This window comes from Macaca thibetana, chromosome 2 (assembly GCF_024542745.1).
Source record: "Macaca thibetana thibetana isolate TM-01 chromosome 2, ASM2454274v1, whole genome shotgun sequence".
Taxonomy (NCBI): Eukaryota; Metazoa; Chordata; class Mammalia; order Primates; family Cercopithecidae; genus Macaca; species Macaca thibetana.
This window is the reverse complement of record NC_065579.1, coordinates 133,966,180-133,987,478: the sequence shown is the minus strand read 5'-3', so window position 1 is coordinate 133,987,478 and position 21,299 is coordinate 133,966,180. Positions and strand designations below refer to the sequence as shown.

The following is a 21,299-nucleotide window of genomic DNA, read 5'->3' as shown; positions in this document are numbered from 1 at the left end:
CACTCTTTTAACATGTACAATTTAGTGGTTTTTAGTATAGTTATGAGGTGTTACAACTATCACTGCCTAATTCCAGAATACTTCATCATCTCAAGAAGAAACCTATGCCCATTATCAATCATTCCCCATTCCTGCCTCCCTCTAGCAACCACTAATCTACTTTGTGTCTCTTTGGATTTGTCTATTCTGGACATTTCATACGAATAGATTCATACAATATGTGGCCCTTTGTGATTGGATTCTTTTACTTAGTATAGTATTTTCAAGGTTCACTCATACTGTAGCATGAACCAGTGCTTATTTCTTTTTATGTCTGAATATTATTCCATTTTATAGATATACCATATTTTGTTTACTTATTCATCAGTTGATAGACATTCGGATTGCTTTTGCTTTTTGGCTATTATGAATAATGCTGCTATGAATGTTTTTGTACAAGTTTTTGCATAGATATATGTTTTTATTTCTCTTGGGTATATACCTAGGAGAACTGCAGGGTCATATAACTCTTTGTTTAGCTTTTTGAGAAACTGCCAGACTGTTTTCCAAAGCAGCTGAACTATTTTACATTCCTACCAGCTATATATGAGGGTTCCAATTTCTTCACATCCTCATCAACACTTGTTATTGTGTCTTTTTTGTTATAGCCATGCTAGTGATCATGAAGTGGAACCTCATTATAGTTTTGATTTGCATTTCGCTAATGACTCATGATGTTGAGCATGGACCTGCATTTTTTAACTGAACATTTTCAGTGTGATCCTCAGACCCTGTGCTCAGTGTTGGGAACAGAGCTGTGAATAAGGCAGCCCCAGTTGCTGTCTTCTTGGAGTTTAGAGTTCATGTGGGAAGGTAGATAGGAACAAAGTAATTGCAATTAGGGTTTTTATAAGGAATTATACAACACATAGCCCCTTAGTAAACTTTAAAACTTTCTATTTTAGTGAGGTAAGCCTTTTTCATGATTGTTGGAGGCCAAAATTCATGCAGTGGTTATTTAAAGATAGAGATTGCATTTTTACATGTGCTTTTAAAAATAATTCAAAGAAACAAAAGCATATGCGAATAAAATATGTATAAAGAAAACAGTGGGGCTGGTCACGATGGCTCATAATCCCAGCAGTTTGGAAGGCTGAGGTGGGAGGATCACTTGAGCCCAGGAGTTGGAGACCAACCTTGGCAACACAGTGAGACCCCATGGCTTAAAAAAAAATTAGCTAGGTTGGGCGCGGTGGCTCACACCTGTAATTGTAGCACTTTGGGAGGCTGAGGCGGGTGGATCACCTGAGGTCAGGAGTTCAAGACCAGCCTGGTCAACTTGGTGAAACCCTGTCTCTACTAAAAATACAAAAATTAGCTGGGCATGATGGTGGGCGCCTGTAATCCCAGCTACTCAGGAGGCTGAGGCAGGAGAATTGCTTGGACCCAGGAGGTGGAGGTTGCAGTGAGCCATGATCATGCCACTGTACTCCAGCCTGGGTGACAGAGCAAGACTCCATCTCAAAAAAAAAAAAAAAAAAATTAGCTGGTCATGGTGGCACATGTCTGTACTCCAGCCATTTGAGAGACTGAGGTGGGGGGATCTCTTGAATCTGGGAAGTCAATAGTCAATGCTGTAGTTAGCCCTGATCATGCCACTGTACACCAGCTTGGTCAAAAGAGTGAGAACCTGTCTCAAAAGAAAAGGAAAGTTGAATATTCTCCCTACCTCTGCATTCCAGCCATTAGTGGCTTGGTGACTGTTATTCCAGACCTGTTTCCAGTACAGGTATAGATTTGTATCAGTAGAGGTTTGATTAAGGAGATTACCTTCCTAAAGAATTTTCACTTCTTTTTGAGAGACTTGTGATTCACCTTCTTTGGGGTATAGAGAGATTTTTCCTAATTTTACAGTTATTACTGTGGTGAAGATTTACTAACTATTGAGTGCTTACTGGGTGCTAGGAACCTTACCCCTACACAGGTACACCTTGGTTGTGATGCATGACTTCCTGTGTTTCACCTTTCATTGTAGATGGTCCCCATCCCTGCCGGAGTATTTACAATGGGCACAGATGATCCTCAGATAAAGCAGGATGGGGAAGCACCTGCGAGGAGAGTTACTATTGATGCCTTTTACATGGATGCCTATGAAGTCAGTAATGCTGAATTTGAGAAGTTTGTGAACTCAACTGGCTATTTGACAGAGGTAATGGGATTGGGGAAAGGAGGGAGAACTTGTTCTTTTCCAGAACTTTTAAGAATGCTTTAATAGCAGCTCAGAGTGACTGACCACTTTTACCACATTCTGTGGTAGAACTGTGTGAAGCATTTTATTGTATATATTTCATCTTAATTTCTCACAACAACCCTATGAGGCCGGTTATTTTTCAGGTGACATACTGAGGATTAGAAAAGTGATTTGCCCCACATCACACAGCTAGTTGGTGGTAGAGCTGGGATTCCAGCCTGGCCAGTGTGACCTCAGAACCTGTGCTGTAACTATTACACTATATTGTGTTAATGCTTAATGTGTCAGAGAATACCACTGACCACTAAGGCTTTTTGAGATAACAGATGGCATGCAAAGTAAGACCACTTTTCTTCTCAGTAAATCGCAGTTTGGTTTTTCCAGAAGCATTTCATATTTTTTAAGTGATAAATGCAGAAGTGCAGTTTTTCATTTTTGTGGCTTTATTCCAACACCTTGGCGACTCACACACACTGTGCTGTGGCAGCTCCAAACATTATGTGGTGGTCACTGAATCACAAAGCAAGGTTCTGAAAGTGGATGTTGTCCTAAATGGGAATAGGAAGAGGAAGGCTTTCTAGTCTATGAATGTTTATGTCACTTTCTGAAATACACTTATTTTATTTGCTTTCTAGTTTTCTCTCACAAAAAAACTTTACTCTTGTCTTCAGTTCGTGGAGTCCCTGTTCCTTTTTTTTTTCTTTAAGGCCCCAAATGTCTTTTTGTAAATTATTATTAAGTGAATAATTTGAGAGTGAATGTATAAAGTAAAACAACTTTCAAATTTGGTTTTGCATTGTCACATTTCTTTGGAATTTCCTCAAATATACAAAGTGGTTAGAAACCTTTTTTGTACACATTTCTAGTAAGCAGAAGTCCTTTTCCTTTTGGTTTCACAGGATATTCTCAGCTCAGGTTCCTCATTAGTTTACTTAAGTTAGAAAACTCCTAAAGAACAGGGTTGTCCATGAAGATTAGATAGAATAAGCAGAACTTAGGGCATCTAAAAACATGGATGGGGAAAAGTTATAAGTTGGTACAAAAGTAATTACGGTTTTTGTCATTGCTTTTAATGGCAAAGACCGTGATTACTTTTACACCAATCTAATATATCTGGTTATTTACTACCCTCGAGCCCAAATGTAATATTTCCTTCAATTATGATGCAAACAACAAACCACAGCAGTAGTAGCAGTACCTCTGACTTTGTTACCAGTAGAAATCACAGACATTTTTAATCATATTTTTGTTGTTGCAGAGATCTTGAAATATTGTCTGCATTCATCCCCACTTTGAAATATGATAATTATGAGACCTGCCACTAGATCTTATTTAATATATTAATGAAGAGCATATTTAATACTATAGCACTAATTTGCTTATTAATATTTTGATATAATGACTTTTCCTCATAATACTATTGATTTTATTTTATGCATTTAAATGTTTTATTCTGAGAAGGGGGTTCTTAAGCTTCACCATACTGCCAAGGAGCTCAAAAAGGACCAAGAACTGCCTTGGACCATATGCTCTATTTTTTTTAATGGCACTCTATAGACTTCTTTTCCCATCTCTGCAGCTTCACTTTATATCACACTCCTCTTGTGAACCGTGTTCTAGCCCTGCTGGTTTTGTTTCTATTCCTTGAAAACTCAACATTCTTTCCCACCTCAAGAGCTTCGTCCTTATTTTCTCTCTGCTTGGAATTCACAGTTCTCTTGCTTATCACCCTTATGCATGACTGGCTCCTTCTCATTCTTGAGTCGTCTCATCTTAAGTGTCACTTTATCAAGAACGTTTTTCATGACACTCTTTACCTTACAAGGTGAAGTAAAGTTATAATTATTTTCTTCCATTCTTTGTTTGCTTGATTTTTTCTGTGCTCCCACACTTAAGCACAATAAGGATAGGGACCATGGCTATCTGATATTGACCTTATATCCCCTAATTTAGCCCCAAACTAGGCACAAGGTAGGTGTTTGATACACATTTGTTGAATAAATAAATGGCTTAGGTAGTTAGTCATGGCAGTGTCACAAGGGAATGCAGGAAGAAGATTGGGGTGAAGAAGAGATGGTAGCCTCCCCTCCGGAAAAGGAGTTGGAGGTGCTTGTAAGATCTGCAATATAAGATCCGGTACTCAGTTAATTTCATCTAGTAAGAACAGGACAGAACTAGAGGTAGAGATTTGAGAGTCATTTGGAGTACTGGCTATAGTTAATTTGATGAGGTTGAAAGAAGTTGTCCATCAACAAGCATCGATCAGTGTATCTCAAAGTGTATCTCTTGAGCTACCTGTATTAGAATGACTAGCTGTGTGCTATTTACACATACAGACTCCTTGACCTCACCCTAGAGCCCCAGAATCAGAATCTCTGGGGTTGGGGAGCAGCAGTATATAGTTTGAACCAGCTGATTACATAATCTCAATTGCACAAAGCCTGAGAGCCACTGGTGTAGTAGAAGTGCAGAGAGCCAAGGGCAGAGCTCTGGGGAGCAACAGTGTTTCAGTGGCTGAAACAAGAGCCCACATATTTTAGGAGATGAATAAGAACACTCAGAAATGTAGGAGGAGAGTCATGGTTACCAAGGGACAAATGACCTAATTTTCAGAATAGGGTTACATACAACAAAAATAATCAGGTGGATGAAGACTTGAGACACTAATGATAAATAAAATCGTTAAAATACAGATTTCCATTTGGTGCTTGAATTGGCCAGTTGAGATTTGTAAGCACATTTGACCCCTTAGTGGAGCTAGAACGTGTCAGAATATGAGCAAACAGTGCCATTTTTTCATTTAGCTAGATTCAGGACAAAGGACAAAACTTGATTATGTAATCTCACATGTACAGAATACTATTTCCCAGAGTCATTTGTAATACTTGGGGAAATGTATTTCCTTCAGGAACAGTCATGTTCTCAAAAACTAATCTTGTTCAGTCTGCATTCTTATCAGCTAAGTGAGTCTTAAACGAAAATGGTCTCTGTAAGTGACATTAACTTGTTTTAAGAGGAAGCCAGAGACTTTTCGGTCATTTCTGAGTCCCCTGGGAAGTCATAAGAAAGACCCAAGTTCAACCGGACAAGAGGAATAACTTTAATAGTGTGGAGAGAAAATGGCACACATGAAACACATTACCACAACCTTTTCTGGATTTTTATTTCCTACCTTCCTTATAGGCTGAGAAGTTTGGCGACTCCTTTGTCTTTGAAGGCATGTTGAGTGAGCAAGTGAAGACCAATATTCAACAGGCAGTAAGTAATGTTTCAATAGGCTCCTGTATTTCTCAAAGGCTCATTGAAAAGGGTTTGGGTGAAAAATCCAAACCACACATGTCACCCCCCTCTCCCCCTGACACCTAACCATTCTCCTGCTGAGGCCTGACCCCAAATAATAGGCCCATGGACCAGGACGCCTTATCTTAAGGAAAATGGGACAAGACGGTATCTGAGGAAGTGCTGGGTCTGCCTTGAGCTTCTGTCTCATGTGCCAAGGAACACACTGCATTGCTAGGTAGAGCTCAGTAGGCTCCAGACACTTCTGAGTTTCATTTACTTATAGCCATTTCTAGAATGGAGAGCTCAGTGAGAACATTTTAAAATTCTGTTCTTAAAGTCTCCATCTCCTCAGGTGCTGGTGTGGAGATAGAGCTTCTTTAAACATTTTTGAATTCATGGGATCAGAGTAGCATTCAAGAAAGGAGCCTTTTGTTCTGGATATTCATAAAAAATGGAGGTGGTGAACTGGTTCTTACACGCAGGGGTATACCCTCTCATATGGAGGATCCAGGGGATGCAGATGAAGTGTGTTTTTCTCAGACATCATGGAAACAAGTAGTGGAGTAGACTTCCACAAGCACCTTTGTGATGAGTGGAACTTGGGATTCTTGTTCCAGACATTTTAGCAGGTTTGTGTATGTTTGAGTATTTGCTTGCTTACATGTCTCTTGAAAATATAAGAACAAGGGATGGAGTGAGGGTAAGCTGGGAAGTTGAGGGTTCACAAAACAAAGAGGGTAGAGAATGCAAAAGAGATAGGAGATGGTGAGAGAGGGAAGGAAATGAGGGTCTGCCCACTCAAGGGAAGCTGATGAAGCTAGAGGCATTGAAGACAGAGGAATCCAACCCTTATCTTCCTTTTTAATGCAAGTTGCCTTTTAGTTCCTGTCTGCACTTCATCTTTATGGGTGGGCCTCACTCTGTCCTCTCTTGTGAGCATCAGTGCAAGAAAAATTAAACTGTCCTGGCTTATGTTTTCTTTCTCTTAAAACTGACGTAGAAAAACTTGGGGGAAATGGTGAGGTAAAACAAGACTTGTTTTCAGATCATATGTAGGTGAATCGAGCCACTTTTTAATATGTGTTTTAGATAAATGTTTGAAAAATGTGATTGAGTTCCATTCGAATTCACAGCTTGCTTTGCTCCTTACAAGTTTATAAGTCTAATATGGAATCTGATACCTGCCCCCCCCACCTTTTTTTTTTAAAGGACTTTGAGGTCAGTTTAGGCTAGTGTTGATGAGCCAGCAACTTGGGACAGAGGGCCTCATTTTAAGATACTGAGTTCAGGTGAGGGAGGGCGTTTGTGCTTATATTTGTAATTTGGGTTTTCAGATACAGGGCCTCTTGTCACTTGAGAACCTCCAAACACATTAGGTGTGAAGACAGAGGTGGGTCATTGCTAGGCTCTGAAGGTGCCTGTTGAGTACATAGTGAAGTGTGTGTGCTTGTAACTAGGATGAGGACAAGCAGCTCTCACTGGGTTGTAGTGTCAGTCACTTGCTTAAATGCTTATAATGGAAAAGCAAACCTTTTAAGCTTATTTAGAAAGGGCTGAACGAGTAACATAAATCTGTTGATGATCAGGGAGAGCAAAGTTTTTGTTTTTTTCATCCTCCTCATAAGGCCTGACTTACCTTCATTCACTGCACCAGACCTCTTTTTTTTTTGTAACTCAGTGTCTCCAGAAGAGTAAGATGTGAGCTGGCCTACGAAGTAGATTTAAGCAGTAGGGAAGATGATTTTGAGTGGTAGATAGGCAAGCCTCCCATCTCCCTGAATCACATAGTGAGAAAGTGCTTTCCTTTTAGGTGTCTTTCAAGACTTGATTAAGTTAAAAAGAAAGACTCTTGAGTGCTAGCATATCCTTAACACTTGACTACACTTGTTATTCTCCATTTTAACATAGAAAAGGGCTTGGAAGTGTCCTCAGGCTACCGCAGCTAGTTAATAATATTATTTTCATGTAATTATTTTAACTGTTGCATTCTATTTATGACAGGTTATAAAAGTGAGATAAATTCTCCTTTTTTTAAAAAAATCTTTTTTTTTTTTTTTGTAAAATTAGACAAATACAGAAAATAACACAACACAAATGTGCAGCTTACTGAGTTATCCTAAGGTGAACACACAATTAGAATTTTTCTGCCTGGCCTAGCAGCCCCATCCAGGTGCCACATCCTAATCATCACCCCTCTCTGTCCTTAAAGTAGCCACTACTCTGCTTCTCAAAGTAGACACTTGTTTGCATTTCTTTATAATATTATTATCCAGGTGTACATCTCAAGTTTAATCTTGCCAATTTAAAGGAAATTTGTGTCTTTTAAGACTCTTCTAATCTACAGGTTTCCCTTTCATTGCGTTGCTTCCCCTTACCCCCTAGTTTTTCGTCCAGTGATTTATCTGTTGAAGAATCTAGGACATTTAGCCTTGAGACTTTCCTACAGTCTGGATTTTGCTGAATGCTCTGTCATGGTGCTGTTCACCTATTCTCTCTGACCTCTGTATTTCCTGCAAATTGGTAGCTGGATCCCCAAGTGTCATCAGACTCAGGTATGAACCCTACAGTAAAGACATCAGATAATTGGTGGGTTCTTTCCCCAAGAGGCACGTGATGTCTGGTGCTGTTTCTTTTTACGATGTTAGTGGCTGTTGATGCTCAATGTCTAATCCATTAATCCATTGGGGGCCATAAGATGGTGTATTACTCTCTTCTCGTGCTGCTAATAAAGACATACCCAAGATTAGGTAATTTATAAAGAAAAAGAGGTTTAATGGACTCATAGTTCCACACGACTGGGGAGGCCTCATAGTCATGGCTGAAAGTGAAGGAGGAGCAAAGGCACGTTTTACATGGTGGCAGGCAAGAGAGTGTGTGCAGGGTGACTACCCTTTATAAAACCATCAGATCTCATGAGACTTATTCACTATCATCAGAACAGCACAGGAAAACCTGCTCCCATGATTCAGTTACCTCCCACCGAGTCCCTCCCATGACAGTTGGCGATTATGGGAGCTATAATTCAAGATGAGATTTGGATGGGGACATAGCCAAACCTTAGATGGTGATAATCTAATCTTTTTCATTTATTAATGGAGATTCTTTCATAAAGAGATAGTTCCATTCATCTACTGTTTCTTAACTATTGTTGCAGGTTATACAGGAAAGATAGGATAAATGCTTGATTCTTTACTAGCTTTTAAGATATAGATTTGGTTCCCTACTGTTCTTCAAAGGTGACCAGTTAGAGTATTTTTTTGATTAAATATTTCATCTTCAGATAATCATATATTCTCATGCATTGTAAGGAATAATACAGAGAGATCTGGTGTACTTTTCACCCAGTTTCCTCCAATGGTACCATCTTATATAACTATAGTACGGTTTCACAGCTGGAAAATTGAGCATTCATATGACCCACTTGTTTTTGTCTGATTTCACCAGTTTTATATTATTCATTTGTGTGTCTGTGTATATATTTAGTTCTGTACAATTTTACCACAAATGTAGATTTGTGTAATCACTGGATTTAAAAAAGTCTTCATGAACTCATGGATTTAAATATATTTTATGGCCAGGCATGGTGGCTCATGCCCATAATCCCAGCTGAATTTTGGGAAGCCGAAGCAGATGTTCGCTTGAGGCCAGGAGTTCAAGACTAGCCTGGGCAAGAGAGAGAGAGACCCCATCTCTACAAAAAATACAAAAAATTAGCCAGGTATGGTAGCATGTGTCCATAGTCCTAGCTACTTAGGCTAGCTACTTAGGCGACTGAGGTGGGAGGATCACTTGAGCCCAGGAGTTCGAGGTTTCAGTAAGCTGTGATAGCACCGTGGTACTCCAGGCTGGCTGACAGAGTGAGACCCTGTCTCTGGGGGAAAAAAACAAAAACATATTTTATTTTATTTTATTTTACACTGAAATCATGATCCCTTTTGAAGGTTTGGGCATATCTTTTTTTCCAACAGCTTTATTGAGATGTAATTTACATACCATAAGTTTCAACATACTAAGTGTACAGTTTCATATTTTTTATATAGTACAGTTTCACAACTAGAAAGCTGACTGTTGATACAACTCACTTATTTTGGGTTTGTATCAAAAATTTATCTATATCATCACAATCAAATTTTAGAACATATCTATCAGCCCTAAAAGAAACCACATGCCCATTTGCGGTCATCACCGATTCCCATCCCCAGCTTTAAGCAGCTGTCCTGAGTCCTAGCAGTGACCCTGGTGGTCCTTCATGGCTTCATGGCTTCATAGCTTTGCTTTTTATAATGAAAAGATCTGCTCCCATCCCTACCCTCACCCTTAAAGCCATTTCTTTAAGAATCTCTAGTATCTTTTAGTAGGAAATAGTATTTCGAGGACCCTGTCTAGGCCCTGGGTGTGCTCATTGCTATTAGGTTTCTAGGCCACTGCAGTGGACAGACTGAGATAAAATGCCAAAATCAGTTTACACTGATACTTCATTTTGTGATTTTTAGTTTAACCTGTTCTGTATTACATCTATCCCCTTTCTTCCACAGCAGGAATCCTGGTTTTCAAGGACACAGGGGATGATAGACTACTCCATAATCACTCATTTATTTTATGCCAGATTATATACATAATGGTCTCAATAATACTAATGCTACCATCCCCAGTGTAATTACTGAGAATAGGTTTTTAAAAATCCAAAAAGTTTATATCTGCTTTTGCTGTTTCTCCCCTAGTTTTAAAATATTGTACTATTTCTGTATTATTGAAACATATGTCCATTATAGAGAATACTCTTTCCATTTTAGCTCTCAACTAATCTCAGTTCTATAAGTAACTACATGTTTAATGCTCTCTGTGATCATGTCTCTGTAGTCATTTGAATTGATCAAGCTCATTCTCAACTGGATTCTTCAGGAAGTGGCCATGGGAACAATATGCCCTGAGTTTTTGCATGTTGATAACAGTTTGTTAGTGCTCTTTATACTTTGAAGTCAACTTTTCTGGATATGAAATCTTTGGTTCACATTTATTTTTCTTGAGTAGCTCACATACTTTATTTTATTTTATTTTTTTGGAATGAAGCATTGCTATTGAAAAGCCTGATGATAATCTATTTTTTTCCCTTGAAAATTCGTTGTTTTTGCCTAAATACCCATTATTTTCTTTTTCTCATTCTCTAGTGTCCAGTGATTTCATTAGACTGTGTGTTGGTGTTGGACGTTGTGGGTCAGTATTCTCAGGTATGGGGTAGAAGCTTTCAATATCTAGTTTCATAATTTTTTTTTAAACTTCAGGAAATTTTTATATTATTACTTTTTATCATTTTTTGTGTCCTTACTTTTATTTTATTCTTTAGGAACTTCTCATATCTTTCTTTACATAATTCTTTTTACCCATTTCATTGTTTATCACTTTCTTTTTAATCATTTTTATCTCTCTCTCTCTCTTTTTTTTTTTTTTTTGAGACAGGGTCTTGCTCTGTCACACTGGCTGGAGTGCAGTGGCACGATCTTGGCTCACTGCAGCCTTGACTTCCCGGGCTGAAGTGATCCTCCCACCTCAGCCACCCAAGTAGTGGGGACAACAGGCACATGCCACCATACCTGGCTAAATGTTTTGATTTTTAGTAGAGACGAGGTCTCACTATGTTGCCCAGGCTGGTCTCAAACTCCTGGGCTTAAGCAATCCTCCCACCTCAGCCTCCCAAAGTGCTGGTATTACAGGCATCAGCCACCGTGCCTGGCCTCTTCTTTTTATTTTAATTTTTTCTTCCTTTTTGTCTTCTGTGTCTTTTAATTATCTGTTTATTTTTGAAATGACTTTTTATTTTATTTCTAGTTACCACTTGACTTCTCTACCTCATCTGAGTTTGTGGATTCTGATTTATTTTGTTCTCTCATGCATCATTTTCTTTATGCCATTTACCTCATTTTATTTTTATTTTTATTTTTTGAGACAGAGTCTGGCTCTGTCACCAAGGCTAGAGTGCAGTGTGCAGTCTTGGCTCACTGTACCCTCTATCTCCTGGGCTCAAGCAATTCTCCTGCCCCAGCCTCCTGAGTAGCTGGGATTACAGGGGCCCGCCACCACGCCCGGCTAATTTTTTGTTTTTTTTAATAGAGACGGAGTTTGGTCATGTTGCTCAGACTGGTCTCTAACTCCTGAGTTCAGGTAATCCATCTGCCTTGGCCTCCCAAAGTGCTAGGATTATAGGCATGAGCCACTACGCCACACCATGTTGTTATTTATTTATTTATTTATTTATGAGCATGTCTTCCTGACTGCATTTGTTATTCATAAGGATGTTGTTCTGCTTCTTCTTCTCTTACTTCTTATAGAACTTTGGATTGCATTTGAGCTTGAGTCATTTCTGTTGCTCATTTCTATTTGAACTCAGTTTTTCTGAACTTATAGAAAGAGATATGGTTCAGGGTAGCTTTGTAACTTCACTGAGCTCCCTCTTAGCTGTTCTCAGCATAGTGTTTAAACGATGGCCTCCTGTCTCCTGAGATTTCCTGGATTTCTTCCCCTCCTCCACTACTTCTCTTTCCTTTTTCTCTCTTGTCTATCTATTTCAGGAGTTTGGTTTTGTCTCTTGAGATTTCTCCTTGGTGTGAGGTTGTATTCTGGAAGGGAACCCTGGCAGGTCAGTTTCAAGAGTTCATGGTGCACAACTGCTTGGGTGCCTTCACAGTTTCTTACCATGGGCCCCTTAAACCTACTCCTTATTGGAGTGGACAAAATTCCTTCCAGTGTGAGCTACTATTGTCAGACTGTCCCTCTATGTTTTCTAGTAATGCCTGTTGGCTCTTTTGGAATTTTCCTTTTCACAGGTCTGATTGCCTGTTGCTTTGTTTTTCCTGCCCAGCCACTGCCCAGCCACAGACACCGTGCAGGTTATATGGCTGTTGGCGGTTTTTCTTCACCTTTTTGTGTTCTGGGTTTGGTGAGGATACTTTGTCACATGGATTTGCTGTGCACATTATTCCTGGGTTTTGGGTATTGCTCTCTAGTTGTTCTGTCTGGTTTTATACGTAGAGAGGAGAGATTCAAAAGCTTTGCTGATGTTGTTCCCATCTTAGCTAGTTTTCTTTTTATGTAAAGTTTTGAGGTGAAACATTGAGCTAACTTTCAGAGTTTGTGTGTCAAAATATCTTAAACTGGTGAATTTAATGGTTTAAAACAGAGTATGATTAATTCATGATTATTATTTGGACATTGAATTTGAGACAAGAATCTTAAAAGGTATAGATATTAAGTCCCAGAAAGGATTAAGGTTAGTTTTGCAATTGTGGCAGTGTTTGCTTTTTGGGGGATATTATACTATAGATCAGCAGTCCCCAGCCTTTTTGGCACAAGGGACTGGTTTTTGTGAAAGACAGTTTTTCCTTGGATGTGGGGCAGGGGAGGGAATGGTTTTGGGATGATTGACGCACATTACATTTATTGTGCACTTTATTATTATTAAATTGTAATATATAATGAAATAATTATACAACTCACCATAATATAGAACCAGTGGGAGCCCAGAGCTTGTTTTCTTACAACTATGTGGTCCCATCTGGGGGTGATGGGAGACAGTGAGAGATAATCAGGCATTAGATTCTTACAAGGAGCCAGCAACCTAGATCCCTTGCATGAGCTCTTCACAACAGGATTCGCACTTCTGTGAGGATCTAATGCCACTGCTGATCTGACAGGAGGCAGAGCTCAGGCGGTAATGCAAACAATGATGAGCAGGCTGTAAATACAGATGAAGCTTTGCTTGCTCGCCTGCCACTCACCTCCTGCTGTTTGGCCCGGTTCCCAATAGGCTACAGACCAGTACTGGTTTGTGGTCCAGGGATTGGGCACCCTTGCTATAGATAACCCTCCTTTCTTGAAAAAATGGATAATATTTAAGATATACTTCCAGTATTTAAGATGAAGACTGTTTTGATTTTATAATTGTGTTATTAATATGCCTCATAAAACTTTGACCCAAGGGATAGCCATAGGCTGGGTAGAAAACAGTTGCTGTTAGTGGGAGCTTGAGGAACAAAGATTATCTCTTCATTTGTAGCTTGGCACTTTCTAGATTAACAGTTTAAGGAAACAAATTCCTGACTAGGTATCCTTGACAAATGAGAGGTGTAGGCTATTTTAAGTTCTTTTCAACCGAAAGTCAGTTTCAGTGAAGGATGAGAATTACCAGGCATCTTTTTTCCCCCTGCAGTAAAAAGTAATTTCTAGGCAGTCATATCCTGCCCAAGTGGTGCTGGGTGCTTTGTTATGTGGATGACACTGGACTGGGACAGAAGGCAAAGAATAATGCAGTCTGACCTGCTGTTATTTAATCACAACTGCACAAAAACTCTAAACTAGAAAGAGAACTGTTAGTAAGGATGCCATCCAGTTATCTGAAGGTGCATGGGTTGTAATGAGAAATGCCTTGAGGTCCAGCAGAATTCTGTCACACCCCCCAAAATAATTTTTAGAAAAGCTTTACTAAGTTAACTTCAGTGTAAACCAAGCCAGAAAGTATTCAGGAAGGCAAGTTTCAGTACATAGGAAAAGTAAATTAAAATAACTGAAAACACATGTAAGTCAGATAAATTGCTCAGCGTTTTTTTTTTTTTTTTTTTTTTTTGAGATGGAGTCTGGCTCTTGTTGCCCAGGCTGGAGTGCAGTGGTGTGATGATCTCAGCTCATTGCAACCTCTGCCTCCTGGGTTCAAGTGATTCTCCTGCCTCAGCTTCCCAAGTAGCTGGGATTACAGGCTTCTGCCACCATGCCTGGCTAATTTTTTTGTATTTTTAGTAGAGATGGGGTTTCACCATGTTGGCTAGGCTGGTCTCGAATTTCTGACCTCAGGTAATCCACCAGCCTCGGCCTCCCAAAGGGCTGGGATTACAAGCATGAGCCACTGTGTCCAGCCTGCTCAGCATCATTTTGAATGTTTGAACTTTCAGTTTTCTAGTAGTTTAAGCAACACCTTCTTGAAAACTTCAATTCTGCTTTAAGAGTTTTTTTTCTTGGCTGGGTGCCGTGGCTTCTGCCAGCACTTTGGGAGGTTGAGGTGGGAGGATTGCTTGAGGCCAGGAGTTTGAGACCAGTTTGAGACATACTGAGAGCTCATCTCTAATATTAAAAAAAATAATAAAAATTTAAAAGTAAAAAGAAATTTAAGAAAGAATTTTTTTTTTCTCTTATAAGACCACTAAGACTTTTCTTGCCGAAACTCACTTGTTTATTTGGAAAAGCCATATGGAAAAGATCATAGCCTTTGAATGAGAGAGATTTGGTTTTGAATCTGAGCTCTGCCATTTATCAAATGATTTTGGGAAAAGCCACTTAACTTTTTAATTTTAATTTTATTTATTTATTTATTTTTTTGAGGCAGGGTTTGGCTGTCATCCAGGCTGGAGTTCAGTGGCGTGATCTCCGCTTACGGCATCCTTGACCTCCTGGACTCAAGCCATCCTCCCACCTCTGCCTCTCGAGTAGCCGGGGCTATAGGAGTATGCCACCACACCCGGCTAATTTTTGTATTTTTTTGTAGAAATGGAGTTTTAACATGTTGCCTAGGCTGTTCCCAAACTCCTGAGTTCAAGCGATTCACCTGCCTCAGCCTCCTAAAGTGCTGGGATTACAGGCATGAACCACCACACCCAGCCTCACTTAACTTCTTTGCTCTTCTTTTTTTGACTTCTTAAGTTTAATACATAGTTTAAAATTGCTGAGTCTTCTTTGCTAATGTAAACATTTTAGTCTGCATATTTCTAAGTGACCACTTTAGTTCCACAAGTGTTATTGTAGTTTTGTAATTGTTTATTTCTAAATGTTTTGTAATGTCCATTAGCATTTCTTCTTTAACACATAGTTTATAAGATTTTTACTTTTTAGCATGCAGCTATTTTGCTATCATTTGGTGCTAAGATCTGACTCAGTGGGGCTGTAGTCAGAGAATGTGGCCCTCATGATATTGATCCCTGAAATGTGTTGGGACTGGCTTTAGCACCTACCAGGGGTCAACTTTCATAAATGAATCCTGTGTATTTGAAAATAATTTTTTATATTAATTGGATGCAATATTCTATACATATCCATTATAGGAAGTTGTTAATTCTGCTGTGCAAATTTTCTATATCCTTACTAATTTTTTCCTTCTGCTTGATCTTAGTAATTGCTGAGAGAGTTGTTAAAAATCTCCATTTAAGATGGTAGATTTGATAATTTCTCTTAGTCATTCTGTCAAGTTTTGCTTTATATATATTAAAGCTATGTTACTAAGTGTATGTAAGTTTGGAAGTATGTCTTCCTCAGACGGAAAATTACTAAGAGGAAACATCAAAGATAAGTAGAGGTTCTGGCTCAACTAGCCTAACAGGATTCTTGCTGAAGGCAGGTCAGTGTGATCAGACATCACCTGGGGGACTGGGGAGGATGAGGAGTTTGATCAGATATCAAGGGTGATCACGCATTTAAGGGTAGGCAAACTGACTTAGAAGGATTCTTGGTGCAGCTGGACAATGCAGAGATGAGATTGGAAGCCCAAAACTCAGGGCCTAGTTGAAAAGAGAGTTCAGAGGAGCCTCATTAGAGTTTTGCCAAGGAGAGAATCTTTGTCATTAATGAGGTGCATCTTTCATTGTAATCTATGTACTTCTATGAGATGTCTCTTTTTTTTTTTTTTTTGCTCTTATAGCTGTTGAAACTAAATATTGAAATATTTTTATTGAGAAAAAAGTTTTTATGCTATTTATAAAATGAAATAATTAAAATAGTAAGAAAAGCATGTCTTACCATTGAATTGAACATTTTATTATTATATAGAGATTCTCTTTTACTTTGATAATGATTTTTATCTTAAAGTCTATTTTGTCTGGTATCTGCTATATAGGTATATAAGCTTTCTTTTGGTTAGTATTTGTCTAATATATACTTTTTCTTTTTTTCACTTTTATTTTATTTATTTTATTTTATTTTTGTGTTTTGAGACAGTCTTGCCCTCTTGCCCAGGCTGGAGTGCAGTGGCACGATCTCAGCTCACTGCAATCTCTGCCTCCAGGGTTCAAGAAAGTCTTCTGCCTCAGTCTCCCAAGTAGCTAGAATTACAGATGTGCACCACCAAGCCCAGCTGATTTTTGTATTTTTAGTAGAAATGGGGTTTCACCATGATGGCCAGGCTGGTCTGGAACTCCTGACCTCAGGTGATCCCCCTACCACAGCCTCCCAAAGTGCTGAGATTACAGGTATGAGCCACTGTGCCCGGCCTTCTTTTCACTTTTAATTTGTATCTTTATGTTTTTAGGTATATCGTTGTAAATAATATATAGCCACATTTAAAAGTAATTTATTCTTTGTGTTTTAATTAAGACTTTAGTTCATTTATATTTATTGTGGCTACTGATATTTTTGGATTTAGTTCTACCATCTTATTTTTTGCCTTCTGTTTATTCTGTTTTTCTCTTCTTTTTCCTTAATTTCTGGCCTGTGTTTTATTTTTCTTCTCATTCCAACTTTGCTTGTCTTCTTAGAAGTCATACACTTTATGTCTCCTCATTTAGTGATCAATTTTAATACTTGAGTATAAAGTCTAAAGTTTATTATTCCATTAATTTTTCTGTTGTATAATCCCATAACCTTACTCTAGTCATCCTTATCCAACTTACATATTACTGGTGTCCACTCTTTCATTCTAATTTGTTTTCTTCCTCCACTAATTAGACATTGTTAATACTTTTTTATATAGTCAGTATTTCTTTACTCCTATAATTACTAATATCTGTACTCTCCATTCCTTTCTGCATCTCTGGGATTCTGTCTGAGATCAATTTCTCTTCTGCCTAAAGGATTTCCTTTGGCAGTTAACTTTCTTGTTATTGTTTGAAATATCTTTAAGTACCTCATTTTTGAAAGATATTTTCACTAAGTAAAAATTTTAGGTTGGCAGTTATTTTCTTTTGGCACACTAAAGGCATTATTTCACTGTCTTCTAGACCTCCTCACTCCATCTTCCAACATCTCTTAACCTCACTTTTGAATATTTTCGTTTATATCTATATCTATGTCTATATCTATATGTATTTAGCATTCTATTGTAATTCTGTTGTCTCTTTGGCTATATCTTTAGTATCATTTTTAGTGGTAGCTTTAAGGATTACAATATAATATATATACATAACAACTTACACTATAGAGTTAACATTTTAACACTTTAAGTAAATGTGTCCTATAACCACATAGATTCTATTACCCTATCCCCTGTGTTAGAGTTGTCATATATTACATGTACATACATTGGAAAAAACCTAGACTATGTTCTGCATTTTTTCTTGCAATACTCATACATATTTAATTTAATTTATTTATTTACTTTTTAAAAATAGAGATGGGGTGTTGTCATGTTGCCCAGGCTAGTCTGAAACTCCTGGCCTCAAGTGATCCTCCCACCTTAGCCTCCCAAACTGCTGGGAATTACAGATGTGCACCACTGCATCTCACCTCGTACTTATTTTAAAGATGAAAAATAGTCTGTTATATCTATCCAAACCATTTCTGTTGCTCTTCCTTCATTCCTAAAGTTCCATGTTTCCTTCTGGTATCATTTCTCTTCAGCCTAAAATAAAACCCTCTAGTACTTTTTTTAGAGTAAGTCTTATGGTAATGAGTTCTCTTAGTTTTTCTTCATCTGATGTTTTTATTTCACCTTCATTTCTGAAGGGAATTTTCTGAGCTGACAGGTCCTTTCTTTCATCACTTTACAAATGTTGTTTCACAATCTTTTCTGGTCTGCGTGATTGCTGATGATAGTCATTTCAAACACTTTTCTTATATGTATTGTGTCATTATTTTATGTCTTCCTTCAAGTTTAAAATTTTTTTGTCTTCAACAGTTTGATGATGATGCATTTGGACATTGTTTTCTTAGGGATTATCCTATTTGGGGTTTGTTGAGATTCTTGTGTGTGTTCATTTATGTTTTTAACCATATTTGGGATACTTTCAGATATTGTTTCACTTGTTTTTTAAAACCAATTTCTCCTCTCTTTTTGGGACTCCACTGTATAAATTTTAGACCTTTTGATAGTATTCCAGAGGTTCCTTAGGTTTGTTCATTATTTTAAAGTAGTCATTTCTCTGTATTCTTCAGATTGTGTACTTCCTGTTGATATGTCTTCAGATTCCCTATTTTCTCTGTCATTCTCTTGAGTTTCTTCTCCATTTTTTTGCAGAGGTTATCTAGTAAGGTTTTAATTTCAGGTGTTGTACTTTGCAATTCTAAAGTTTCATTTTTTAAAGATAGCTTTTTTTTTTTCTGCTGAGAGCTCTCATCTTTCCATTCGAGACCATTCACCTTTGCTTCATAGCCAATGATTGTAATAGCTCCTTTAAAGTCTTTGGCTGGGCATGGTGGCTCACACCTGTAGTCCCAGCACTTTGGGTGGCTGGATCACCTGAGGTCAGGAGTTGGAGATCAACTTGGCTAACGTGGCGAAACCCCATCTCTACTAAAAATACAAAAATTAACCATGTGTGGTGGCGCAGCCTGTAGTCCCAGCTACTCGGGAGGCTGAGGCATGAGACTCTCTTGAACCCAGGTGGCAGAGGTTGCAGTGAGCTGAAATCACGCCACTGCACTCCAGCCTGGGCAACAGAGTGAAAGTATCTCAAAAAAATTAAAAAAATAAAGTCTTTGTCTGATAATTCCAACTTCTGGGTCATCTTGGGGTTGGCATCTGTTCATTTTCTTTTTCCTCCAGTATTGGGTCTCTGGGGCTTGTTATAATTCTCTGGGGAATTTTTTAATTTTTTTTTTTCCAGCAAAATCAACCTTGTTAGGAACACACTGTAAGTTTTGTCTCACCTAAAGCTCGTGATCATTCTGCAACTCTGTTCATTCATGTTTTTCATGCCAGCACAACATTGTAGTTTTTTATTCACTAGTATTTTACTTGTTTTAATCATAGAAAGCCTTTTAGTAAGTGGCATTGTTCTAGTTTCTTCCAGTGGACTATCTCTTTGCTTGATATAATTGAATATTAAGTTAAATTTCCTTTACTGTTGCTTATTTGTAAGATTTGGTAATGCCTCATATAGTATTCTGCCAAGTTACAATGATGTTTTGAAAAGATTTGCTATTGTGGAATACCAAATTGCGAAATTTACTATGAAATAAATCCTCTTAGATTATCTCACAGGCCTTGGCTGGAGGAATATACTAATAACATACATTGTATGTGTGTGTATGGTACACTATACATAACATAAAATTTACCATTTTAACCATTTTTAAGCATAAAATTCAGTGGCACTAAGTATAATACCAGTGTTATACAACCATCAACATTATGCATTTCCAGAACGTTTTCATCATTATAAACAGAAGCTCTATGCTCATTAAACAGTAACTCTTCAGCCTCTGGTGACCTCCATTGTACTTTGAGCCTCTATGAATTCTCCTATTCTAAGTACCTCACGTAAGTGGAATCCTTGTCCTTTTGTGCCTCACTTACTTCACTCAGCATTACGTCTTCAGCATTCATCCATGTTGTAGTATGTATCAGAATGTCCTTCCTTTGAGCCCCTGCTTTCACTTGTTCTGGATCTATACAGTGATATATCTCTTGATCTATCATTTGTATTCATGCCTTCTTGAGGTCTGTTATCCATCAGTGGGGTGTGTTCTTTGACTTCCAGTGATGGAAGTGAGTCTAATTCCTTCTGTGACAATTTGCTTTCTGGCTTAAGATGTGGTCTGTGTGTTTAGCATACAACTCTAGATGTCCCACTGTCTTCCAGGTACTATGGTGTTCTGTTCCTGAGAATAAAGGGATGAAAGATACCCTCCGTGCCTTTTAGCTGCTCAAAGTCTGGGAGATGCAGTAACACACTGAGCCAAAAGTAGGTTGGATTTCTCCCCCAATTTATACATTTTAACATCAAGTGTATTAGAGAAATAAAGTGAAATATATATTTTTTAAAAATTATGCAATAATTATTCAAAAGGAACAAGAGTATGTGAAATCCACATTATCCTGGAGTGTCCAGGTCGTATGAAATAACAAATTGAGAATAGTATTAGGATGGGAACCAGCAAGGTGCTGTAGTCAAGAGTACCAATAAGGAGTTGGGGAAGTGTGTGGAAAGCAACATTTGTTTATCTAGGAAGGCCTGGGTGAGGAAGAGGCATTTGAGGGGAACTTTGCTGATGAGGAAGAAGTCATCTTGGGAACACTTGGGGCAGAGCATCTGACAGAGGGTCTGCTGTGTCCACATGCTTTAAGTGCGCACCTTTAGCTTTGCAGCATCAGATCTCAGCCACACTTACTCTGGGATGTCCATTTGGAACACTGTTCTGTCATCCACATCCCAGATTTAGACGATCTGCATGTGTTACTTGTTCCTATGGTTTCTTGTGCCTTCCTTTCATATCATTAGTCTCACTTATGATAATTATTTCTATACATGTTTCTTGAATGTTCTTCCCTTTACTACAGGAGTGTTCAATCTTTTGGCTTCTCTGGGCCACATTGGAAGAAGAAATATCTTGGGCCACACATAAAATACACTAACACTAATGATAGCTGATAAGCTAAAAAAATTGCAATAAATCTCGTAATGTTTTAAGAAAGATTACGAATAAGTGTTGGGCTGCATTAAAAGCCATCCTGGGCTGCTGTAGCCCATGGGCCATGGGTTGGACAGGCTTGCTTTAGTAGTTATGTTCTGTGAAGGTGGTGGGATTGCATCTGTATTAGTCACCACTTTATCCCCAGCACAGTAACTGTTACTTAGTAAGCACTTAATACATATTT

At 38.3% G+C, this 21,299-nt stretch overlaps 1 protein-coding gene across 1 annotated transcript in view; it reads left to right on the top strand.

Annotated features, from left to right (window-relative positions):
• SUMF1 (sulfatase modifying factor 1) overlaps positions 1 to 21,299 on the top strand; it is a 114,117-nt gene that overhangs the window by 20,960 nt on the left and 71,858 nt on the right. Inside the window, exons 2-3 of the mRNA XM_050781408.1 lie at positions 2,015 to 2,188; positions 5,414 to 5,488. Of these exons, the coding sequence (XP_050637365.1) occupies positions 2,015 to 2,188; positions 5,414 to 5,488 (249 nt within the window). The remainder of the gene's footprint in view (positions 1 to 2,014; positions 2,189 to 5,413; positions 5,489 to 21,299) is intronic.